General features: G+C 27.3%; 1 protein-coding gene across 1 annotated transcript; it reads left to right on the forward strand.

The window, feature by feature from the left end:
- Positions 1 to 5,829: 5,829 nt before the first annotated feature.
- Positions 5,830 to 10,967, forward strand: LOC119610625. Its single transcript, XM_037965920.1, has 4 exons — positions 5,830 to 6,253; positions 7,514 to 7,934; positions 8,236 to 8,526; positions 9,933 to 10,967. The coding sequence occupies exons 1-4, from the start codon at positions 6,140 to 6,142 to the stop codon at positions 10,919 to 10,921; spliced, it is 1,815 nt and encodes a 604-aa protein (XP_037821848.1). The 5' UTR covers positions 5,830 to 6,139; the 3' UTR covers positions 10,922 to 10,967.
- Positions 10,968 to 11,737: the final 770 nt, after the last annotated feature.

Raw genomic sequence — 11,737 nt, forward strand, 5'->3', positions numbered from 1 at the left:
AGATTGAAAATTTTCTATACAAATCCTTCAATATTGCAACTTTTCAAAAGAAAAATTATTTAAAACTTTTCATTTAAAGATTAGATTTTAAGAAAATCTATAGAAAAAGTTTTAAAATTGATATTTTTCTTTAAAATTTATTAATTTTTCAACAACCAAGCACGACATCTTTATCATTTTCTACTCATTTTATTTCTCCTACACTAAATGATTCCTTTATTTGCTAAATTTAGCAAAGACACAAACCTTTGTCTGACAAATAACAATAACAATTGACAAAGCTTTTCTGAAGATGGCGAACTGTCTCTTTTATTGTATTTTTTTTTATTCAGCTGTCAATTATCTTCAGTTTGTTGTCATTTGCCGTGGGAGTTAATTGCGCAAGTAGTTTAGAGTGTTAAAAAATTAATTATTAATGGAAATAACAAATAAATTAATAATATTTTTGTGTTAAAATAAAGTTAAAGTGCTAAAGATTACAATAAATATGTTTTAAAGTTATAAATTATGTTATTTCAAGTGAAAAATAAGTTGGAAAAAAGTTGTATAAAGTAGTTTTTCCAAAAGAAAAAATTCAATGTTTGCCATTTTATTTTTGTGCGTAGAAAGTGGGAGGCAGCAAAAATGTAAATAAACACATGCAAGTAAATGTCTGTGATGAGTTGGTGTTTTGATAGGTACTATTATTGGTACTAAAAGTGCATTTAGTAAAAAAGGCTTAAAAAGTAAATATAAATATGTATGTAAATTGCATTGTGATAGAAAGGAGCGAAATAGTGAATTTAATAATTAGATAAAAATAATATCTATAAATATTAGAAAAATAAAAAAAATGTAAATGAAAAATAAGAAAAATTAAAATAAAAGGAAGTGGAAAAAGGAAAAAATTTACTGAAATGAAGAAGAATGGAATGCAACATATTAAAGGAGTTTTGGTAAGTTTTTATATATTGTTTTGATTTTTATTATAAAAATGTATATATTGGCGATTTTCTAAGCTAGATTAATTAGCTAAAGATAAATTTAAGTTTTTCTGATTAGGATAGCATTTACGTAAATGGTATTAACATATTTTGTTAGAGAAAAGAAAGTTACCTATATATAGAAAAACCGGTAAGAAATTATATTGGGCATTACAGAGCATATAATACCCTACACCAGTTAAGAGAATAGAATGTGTTTTTTTGTTTCATAATAAAACATATACATAAGTTAAATGCCTCCGAAATATGAAAGCAATTCATTGATGAAAAACTAAATTTCTGCAAGAGGTTTGGGATCCGGTGCAAAATGTGGACCGATTCCTACAAAGTTTGGTTGATCTACATTTCCATAAAATGTATTTATTCTGAATTTCGCGACATTAGCCTTTTTAAGGATATTGTGGACATTATTTAACTTATTTTCTGAAGGAGTCTTTGTATGAGGACTAGGGTTTAAGTGATGCCCGGTCATTTTTATTTGTAATAGGCCTATGACAATAGAAGTGTATATATCATATTTCATAGAGTTTTCATCAAAGTTAGTTAGTTAGTAAGTTAATTAGTTAGTGAGTTTGTTAGTTAGTTAGTTAGTTAGTTAGTTAGTAGTTAGTTAGTTAGTTAGTTAGTTAGTTAGCTAGTTAGTTAGTTAGTTAGTTAGTTAGTTCAGTTAGTTAGTTAGTTAGTTAGTTAGTTAGTTAGTTAGTTAGTTAGTTAGTTAGTTAGTTAGTTAGTTAGTTAGTTAGTTAGTTAGTTAGTTAGTTAGTTAGTTAGTTAGTTAGTTAGTTAGTTAGTTAGTTAGTTAGTTAGTTAGTTAGTTAGTTAGTTAGTTAGTTAGTTAGTTAGTTAGTTAGTTAGTTAGTTAGTTAGTTAGTTAGTTAGTTAGTTAGTTAGTTAGTTAGTTAGTTAGTTAGTTAGTTAGTTAGTTAGTAGTTAGTTAGTTAGTTAGTTAGTAGTTAGTTAGTTAGTTAGTAGTAGTTAGTTAGTTAGTTAGTTAGTTAGTAGTTAGTTAGTTAGTTAGTTAGTTAGTTAGTTAGTTAGTTAGTTAGTTAGTAGTTAGTTAGTTAGTTAGTTAGTTAGTTAGTTAGTTAGTTAGTTAGTTAGTTAGTTAGTTAGTTAGTTAGTTAGTTAGTTAGTTAGTTAGTTAGTTAGTTAGTTAGTAGTTAGTTAGTTAGTTAGTTAGTTAGTTAGTTAGTTAGTTAGTTAGTTAGTTAGTTAGTTAGTTAGTTAGTTAGTTAGTTAGTTAGTTAGTTAGTTAGTTAGTTAGTTAGTTAGTTAGTTAGTTAGTTAGTTAGTTAGTTAGTTAGTTAGTTAGTAGTTAGTTAGTTAGTTAGTTAGTTAGTTAGTTAGTTAGTTAGTAGTTAGTTAGTTAGTTAGTTCGTTAGTTAGTTAGTTAGTTAGTTAGTTAGTTAGTTAGTTAGTTAGTTAGTTAGTTAGTTAGTTAGTTAGTTAGTTAGTTAGTTAGTTAGTTAGTTAGTTAGTTAGTTAGTTAGTTAGTTAGTTAGTTAGTTAGTTAGTTAGTAGTTAGTTAGTTAGTTAGTTAGTAGTTAGTTAGTTAGTTAGTTAGTTAGTTAGTTAGTTAGTTAGTTAGTTAGTTAGTTAGTTAGTTAGTTAGTTAGTTAGTTAGTAGTTAGTTAGTTAGTTAGTTAGTTAGTTAGTTAGTTAGTTAGTTAGTTAGTTAGTTAGTTAGTTAGTTAGTTAGTTAGTTAGTTAGTTAGTTAGTTAGTTAGTTAGTTAGTTAGTTAGTTAGTTAGTTAGTTAGTTAGTTAGTTAGTTAGTTAGTTACAGTGGACGTCCACTAGTACGAATTATATAGTGTCAGGCCCTTTCGTAATACCGAAAAATTCGTATTATTGAACAACACATTTTGTATGTTTAAATTCAAATAATACACATAAAATATTGGATTTTATTTATTTTTGTTTTATTTTTCATGAAAAATTACATAACGGAACAAAATATAATAAATGTGTATTATTTTAAATAAATTTCTTGTACATAAACAGGCATAAAAGGGACATATTTACGTATATGAATTGTTAGTTTTGAAAGTATCGTGAGTCCAATGGTTGAAATGAGACATATGTAGAAGGTTTTAAATTTTAATGTTTTTAAAAAGATGTGTGCCAAAGACAATTTGCAATTTACATATGTGTTCTAAAATGTATTAAAATGTTCAGATTACATAAAACTTTTATTAGAAACTTGAATGGAATATACCACAATTCTCTAATTTATAATTTTCTCTTAAAAATTAGAATAGTTATCCTTAAACCCATTGTTTGGAATGTGGAGTCACACTACTTTCAAAATTAACAGTTCATACATACATATGTATATAAATATCATTTTACTTATTAAAAAATCCATCATTTAACATCGATGTTTATTACATTGTAAAATGATTTTTACGGCTTTTTCAATAACAGCGCTTTTGAGGCTTCAATATTGTTCTCAGCAGAGTTATTGTCGGGAACTAATAAAATACTTTCCTCATTGGCGTTATCATCCAATTTAATTTCTTCTCTTGGGTCATCAAAATTCCAATAAAATAAATTAATAACACTAAATAATTGTTGATTTGTAAATATACATGCAGTAAATTGTATGTATAGGATTTTTAAAAATACAAAACACTTGTAATAAATACAAAAAAAACTTCAAAATTACTGAGCTTAAGGTGAATGATACCGAAATAATAAAATAAAAACATAATAAAAACTTCATTCATACGTAAATAAAACCAAAATTCCCATAAAAAATGCGTTATTCGTACTATCGAACAGAAAAATCTTGATTTTTTTTTCGTACTATAGAGTAGACAATGCAACAATTTTGCCATTCGTATTATTGGATATTCGTAATAAAGAGTATACGTACTATTGGACGTCCACTGTAGTTAGTTAGTTAGTTAGTTAGTAGTTAGTTAGTTAGTTAGTTAGTTAGTAGTAGTTAGTTAGTTAGTTAGTTAGTTAGTTAGTTAGTTAGTTAGTAGTTAGTTAGTTAGTTAGTTAGTTAGTTAGTTAGTTAGTTAGTTAGTTAGTTAGTTAGTTAGTTAGTTAGTTAGTTAGTTAGTTAGTTAGTTAGTTAGTTAGTTAGTTAGTTAGTTAGTTAGTAGTTAGTTAGTTAGTTAGTTAGTTAGTTAGTTAGTTAGTTAGTTAGTTAGTTAGTAGTTAGTTAGTTAGTTAGTTAGTTAGTTAGTTAGTTAGTTAGTTAGTTAGTTAGTAGTTAGTTAGTTAGTTAGTTAGTTAGTAGTTAGTTAGTTAGTTAGTTAGTTAGTTAGTTAGTTAGTAGTTAGTTAGTTAGTTAGTTAGTTAGTTAGTTAGTTAGTTAGTTAGTTAGTTAGTTAGTAGTTAGTTAGTTAGTTAGTTAGTTAGTTAGTTAGTTAGTTAGTTAGTTAGTTAGTTAGTTAGTAGTTAGTTAGTTAGTTAGTTAGTTAGTTAGTTAGTTAGTTAGTTAGTTAGTTAGTTAGTTAGTTAGTAGTTAGTTAGTTAGTTAGTTAGTTAGTTAGTTAGTTAGTTAGTTAGTTAGTTAGTTAGTTAGTTAGTTAGTTAGTTAGTTAGTTAGTTAGTTAGTTAGTTAGTTAGTAGTTAGTTAGTTAGTAGTTAGTTAGTTAGTTAGTTAGTTAGTTAGTTAGTTAGTTAGTTAGTTAGTTAGTTAGTTAGTTAGTTAGTTAGTTAGTTAGTTAGTTAGTTAGTTAGTTAGTTAGTTAGTTAGTTAGTTAGTTAGTTAGTTAGTTAGTTAGTTAGTTAGTTAGTTAGTTAGTTAGTTAGTTAGTTAGTTAGTTAGTTAGTTAGTTAGTTAGTTAGTTAGTTAGTTAGTTAGTTAGTTAGTTAGTTAGTTAGTAGTTAGTAGTTAGTAGTTAGTTAGTTAGTAGTTAGTTAGTTAGTTAGTTAGTTAGTTAGTTAGTTAGTTAGTTAGTAGTTAGTTAGTTAGTTAGTTAGTTAGTTAGTTAGTTAGTTAGTTAGTTAGTTAGTTAGTTAGTTAGTTAGTTAGTTAGTTGTAGTTAGTTAGTTAGTTAGTTAGTTAGTTAGTTAGTTAGTTAGTTAGTTAGTTAGTTAGTTAGTTAGTTAGTTAGTTAGTTAGTTAGTTAGTTAGTTAGTTAGTTAGTAGTTAGTAGTTAGTTCTTTTGGTAATTCGAAAGAGCAGTTACGTGAGGCCTAACTAAAACCTTAAGAAGATCGTTTTATTTAAAGGTCGTTTATTCCCGTGGTCAAGGGTTATTTTTTTTAAAAGCCCAAATTATGCAAATTGTTACAAAACTCTTAAAAAATTGTTACATTTGCGAGAAACAAATCTCAATCATTAAAACCATTCCCTTTGTTGTGGGGTATCATAAAAAATAAACATATAGTTTTAAATTAAATATTAATAAACATATGAATATGGATTGATATTTATTTTAATAGTAGCTGTTTTTAGTTTTTGTTTGTTGCCCATCTAATTTAGTCAATCGTATTGTTTTAACCAAGGTTGGCAACCGTTATCGCTAAGCTATCGTTACCGCTAAAATACCTTTTCAGCACAACTACCGTTACCGCTAAAATACCGATACCGAAATAAGCCAAAATACCGATAACGCTAAAATATCAATACCGAAATAAGTTAAAATACCGATAACGCTAAAATACCAATACCGAAATATGCCAAAATACCGATAACGCTAAAATATCAATACCGATATTTTATTAAAATAAACTAAAATTTCCAAAAAGTACAAAACTCTTCACTTTATTAATATTGTTAACATCACTGGCGTTTTTTATTTCTTTCTCAAACATTGGCAACCTTATTTTTCGTTTTGTTTTCTTGTTCACTTTTCTTCTTTACCAAAATTGTCATTATATTGAGACAATAATGGTCATGTAAAAAATGAATGCAAGACAGATGATCATTTCGTTTTCAAAATATGAGTTTTTTAGTATACAGTAAATGTCAAACTCCATACAAACACACTGACAGAAAAATATAAAACTGTTACCATATTAATTCGCTTAAGAATGAGAGCAAACAATATAAATAACTGTTTTTTGTGTCAAAAAAACATATATTTTTTATTTGCAATTTAAAATTTGAAAGAAACGAAACAGCAACATAAATAAATTAGAAATAAAAGAAACTTGTCAGATTTGCGTTCAAATAATTATAAAAAGTGTAAAATGCCTCGTCAAAAAAGTTTTTTATACAGAAAATTTTTTAGAGTTGAAGCCAACACCAATTACAACAAGTGCACAATAATAGAAAATGAACGTGTTTGTGGGAAAATCTTAAGGGTAATTATTTAAGACATTGGACAAAATTCTGTTCGGTATAAGAACACTTGAGGGGTGAGGAAACAAAGGTAGCAATCGCCACCATGGTATTTTTCAAATTGAATAAGCGAAAACAGTATTTTTAAAGATAGTTTTTAATTTATATTTCAGTTTTTCTGCATATTTAGCATAATGGAATTAGAAGAAGATCTAAACAAGTTTGAAACTAATTCACATAGAAGTTTGTTGGCAAATAGGATCCAAAGTTTTTAGGAAAGGTCTTAAATGAAATAGATATTGCTGCCTTAGTTTCTACAACCCTCACTGAATGTTTTGATATCGACACAGGTTAAATTTTAAACTATAATATAGATTATATATACATATATGTATATACATATTTATACTATAGACTAGACTACAGACTAGACTAGACTATAAACTAGACTATAGAGTAGACTATAGACTAGACTATAGACTAAACTATAGACTAGACTATAGACTAGACTATAGACTAGACTATAGACTATACTATAGACTAGACTATAGACTATACTATAGACTAGACTATAGACTAGACTATAGACTAGACTATAGACTAGACTATATACTAGACTATAGACTATAGACTAGACTAAACTATAGACTAGACTATAGACTAGACTATAGACTAGACTATAGACTAGACTATAGACTAGACTATAGACTAGACTATAGACTAGACTATAGACTAGACTATAGACTAGACTATAGACTATACTATAGACTAGACTATAGACTAGACTATAGACTATAGACTAGACTATAGACTAGACTATATACTAGACTATAGACTAGACTATCGACCAGACTATATCCTATATTATAGATTAGACTATATACTAGACTATCGACCAGAATATAGACTAGACTAGACTATAGACTATGTTATAGATTACACTATATACTAGACTATCGACCAGACAATAGACTGATATAGACTGGAATATAAAATAAGCCTTAGGCTAGACTATAACTAAAGTCTTGTCTATAGACTAGATGATAGACTAGACTAGGCTCTTAACTAGACTACAAACTAGAATATATTCTAGGGGAATAGAGTATATGCCTTTATTCTAGGCTATAGTCTAATCTATAATCTGGCCTATTTTATAGTCCAGTCTATACATCGTTAGTCTTTATCTGTTTATTACGAGTGTCGACAATTAAATTTCTAGTAAAGAATTTTAATTAACCTTTGTATAAAATTATCGTTTATTTATTGTATTATATTTTTTATAGAGTGACCACGGATCGAACTTAGCGAGTCATATAAAATCCGTCCACAAAAGTACTTGGGCCAAAATAGAAAAAAATTCTATAACAGAACCAGAGAATCAACCCTCAACTTCGAACAGATCTGTTGCAAACATGCTCCAGACTAAAATAGCCATTAATATTAACAAAGAAGTTTTACTTAAATCCTGTGTAGAGCTCTGTTCTGTGAATGGAAGACCATTTTCTATTGTGGAGGACTCAGGATTTCGTAGCATTGTAGACCCAATTATACAAAAATTAGATATGACTTTGAATCGTCGGGTCGTTAAAGATCAAGTACTTCGGAAATTCGATGGTATTGTAAATACAATTTCTAATGAGATTAGTGGCAAATTACTATCTCTTAAAATTGATGGCCTCACACATTTGAATAGAGCATTTCTCGGTTAGTATTTCTAAATTATATATACTAAGACTCTGATTTGCGTCGTTTTTAACTTTTTTCGATTCTATTTTGACTGTTAAAATTTCGATTTGCACTGTAATAATTTTATTATCGTCGTAGCACGAAATTTACTTTTGTTTTGAAATAAACATTTATTTATTAATTTTTGTTATTTTGAGCACAATTTAGTCCAAATTTATTAAATATGTTCGAATTGCGTTCCTATCTATGACATATATCGGGGTCTTAGAAAACATTTTAAAACTCATGTACACAAAGCTGAATTGTTTGTTATGTTAAGGTATCAATGTGCAGTATATTAAGAATAAAAAAATTGTTCTTCGGACTTTAGCTGTGGCAGAATTATTCGAACGCCACACAGCTGAATATCTCAAAGACGTTATTTTAACCACCCTCAAGAAATACAAGATATCAGCAGACCAAATTTATACATGCACCACCGACAACGGTCGGAATATGCTTAAATGTGTTTCGCTAATAAACGAAAATGTAACCGAATTAGAAGACGAGGTGATAAATGAAGAATTTGATGACACTTTGAATGATTTTAAATTAAATACAAGATGTATAGGTAAGTTTTTTTGTTCATGAAATCTATTGTTGAAGCTATGAATTATTTTTTATCTACAAAACATTTTTTATTTGAAAATAAAACTTTAACCACTCTACTTTCAATCGAACCCGAACTTCGGCAAATTTAAAAGTTCGGCCAAACTATTTTCGGTTTTTGAAGTTCAGTGAACCCGAACTTTATGTTATTTAATGAAAAATATGCATTTATGATTAAAAAGTAACAAATATGTAACATTCAAAAACAAGTTGCCATCAAAATATTAACATAGGAGAGATTTTTTGAAATCGGTCTTTAATTGGGTTTGAATAAATTAGGGATTGAAATTTTCAGAACGTTCAAATGTGGACCGATTTTCACAATTTTCAATACCAATAAAATATTTAAACATAAATTTTCTTTAATTTTTTGTAAAATAAAATTCCCTTTTTTTTAAACATCGTTTTATAATAAAAAAAACTAGGATTAAATGCTTAATTTTAAAGTTAAAACTCAAATTAAATATAGCTAATTTTTATTAAAGATTGGGCTTTCATAAAATAATTATTTTGTTTCAGTATAAGAAAACAAATTTTGTATGAAAATTTTGTTTTATAAACCTTTTATAAAATAAAAGTTTGATTATGAATTGGGGGTTATAATCGAAACTACATACATAATTCTATATTTTTTTTAGTTAAATGAAATTTTTAGTATCTTAAAAGATATTGAAGTATTTAAAATGTTTGACTTTTCTTAGCTTTTAATAGTATCTTAGCTAAAAATGTTATTTATGTTTTGGAATACTCGTTAACAGTTTTTCAAAATAGCAGAAAATTTAAACAAGTTAAAAGGGCACTATTTTTACCAACACCATTTTAAATTTTAGAATTTACATTTCAGAAATGTGTATATACATACATATCGTCACCTAAAACGCAAACGGCCCTATTTAACATTTTTAAAATTTTACAGGAGAAGCAAAAAACTATTTAAATTGGAAAGTTTGTTTCTATCAGCGCGATTTATTTTTATAAAATAAACAAATTGTTTAATAGTTAAACCTATTATTTGTTATGATAATTGACATTGGCGTACATAAAAATGGATAAATTGGACTTTTTACCTTTAATATTTAAATGTTTTTGTAGATAGGGCCTTTTGCTAATTTTGGCCGGAGGAGTCTAATTTCTTTTGTGGACATTTGTTTTGATGCAGTACATTAGAATCTGCAATAAAATCGATTTTGGATTTTTGGTTAGTTAGGGCCGTTTGCGTTTCAAGTGACGATATATACTGTCTTATTCATAACAATTCATCAATGGTTTATGGAGCAAATTATGTTTTGAAAATTTGTCTTTTTTTTAATTTATACTTATGTAAACTCTACAATTTGAATATCATTGAGATATTTTCGCTCGTTTTAGGAGTTCGATGTGCTGCACATACTCTGCAATTAGCTGTTAATTGCGTTTTAAAAGAAAAACTAATGGAGAAGGTAACGTCGACCGTAAGAACCGTGGTTAAAAAACTTAGAACTCCTAATGTTGGCATTCTGTTGAAAAATGAGGGATTAAACAAACCGACAATTGATTGCGTAACACGTTGGTCTTCTACTTATGAAATGCTGGAATCAATTAACGGAAATAAAATAAAACAATTTTGCCAGGAAATGTCTCAAAAAAGTGATGACTTTTTTATTTCACAAGAAATGTGGAAGAGCATCTCAGATGCCGTTGATACGTTGCGACCCGCCAATATTGCCACTAAAACGTTGCAAATGGAGCAACTTACATTTGGCGATGCGTATGCCGCTTGGTGCAATTGCAAATTGCAATTGCAAAAAATTAAAACAAATTTTTCCAATAATTTAATAGAACATATGAAAAATAAGGAAAATATTTTATTTGAAAATGACGCGTTCATTGGTGCAATATTTATGGATCCACGCTGGAACGTGGTACTTAAAAACTCTTTAAAGGAACGTGCCATAGAACACGTTATTTCTGTAATAGATAAAATGAATAGTCTTACTCAGACCGATTGCATACTTGTAACCGATGGTGAAATGAATAATAGTTCATCGTCTATAGACAGTTTGGAAGCAATATTACAAAATATAGAAAAGGAAAATTATGGCAAAAATGCATCAATAAGAGAATTATTAAACGAATTTTCAAAAGAAAAAAGACTCTGTCTTCATGACAACGTTATTCAATGGTGGGAAGACAGAAGAGAAATAAAATCACAGCTGTACAATATTGCAATGGTTCTACTTGCCGTTCCAGCAACGCAAGTCAGTGTGGAACGTCTTTTTTCTGGTGTTAAATTTTTAATGAATCCAAGCCGAAATCGTCTGGATGAAGATAGTTTAAATGCAATAGTGGTGATACGCTCCAACAAGGACTTATTTTAACATGATAACTTTATATGTATTTCTTTATTTTAAATTAACACAAATATTTTACAGCATTCATAGCTCTATTAAACAACTTTATATTTAGACATTCCAATTTAAATTATATTTCTGAAATCCAATTGAATTTTTTTATAAATAAATTAGAATATGTATATGTATTTATAAATAAATACAAATTCGATAATTTGGTATTTGTTTTTGAAAATAATATTTTTGTTCTTTACTTTTCTAGGAAAAAATTCAATAAAATCGAAACTGAAAATGCCTTTAAAAAATACTTCTTCTTTCTCAATCTGTAGAGAAACTTAAAATCGGTTGAGAATCAACTAAGTTTCTGACTTATATGTGCTTAAAGGTACGAAACCCCGGTTTTATACGTATCTTAAGATTTTGCATGTGTTTGGCAAATTAAAAAAAAACAGATTCGTGTTCTACTCGGATCCACCTTTCAGAAAAATAGTATAGATATTTGTTTTGGTCGCATATTGTAATAATTGTTAAAAACGAAATCCATACAATTTTGAATTTAATTTATTTATTTCTGAACATTATTTTTTACTTTTAATTTATTAATTAATGAATTAAGGTTGTTATTTAATGTTTCTATATAAAAATTTAATTCCTCGTAAAACTGTTAAAATTATGAGCGCATTAGTAAATGCAGTTGCAAGAGTATTTTGTAATGCTACGAAATGTTGTGTAAATTTGCTCGACACTGTTTTTAAGTTAAACTTAAAAAAAATACGTAAAACAATAATACCAATGTTATTTTTGTTGTATTTAAAAGTTTGCTTATGCAGTGGATTTATGAAC

The sequence above is a fragment of the Lucilia sericata genome, unplaced genomic scaffold, assembly GCF_015586225.1.
Source record: "Lucilia sericata isolate MDLA Ls3-8-SP2 unplaced genomic scaffold, ASM1558622v1 Contig001253F_arrow, whole genome shotgun sequence".
NCBI lineage: Eukaryota > Metazoa > Arthropoda > Insecta > Diptera > Calliphoridae > Lucilia > Lucilia sericata.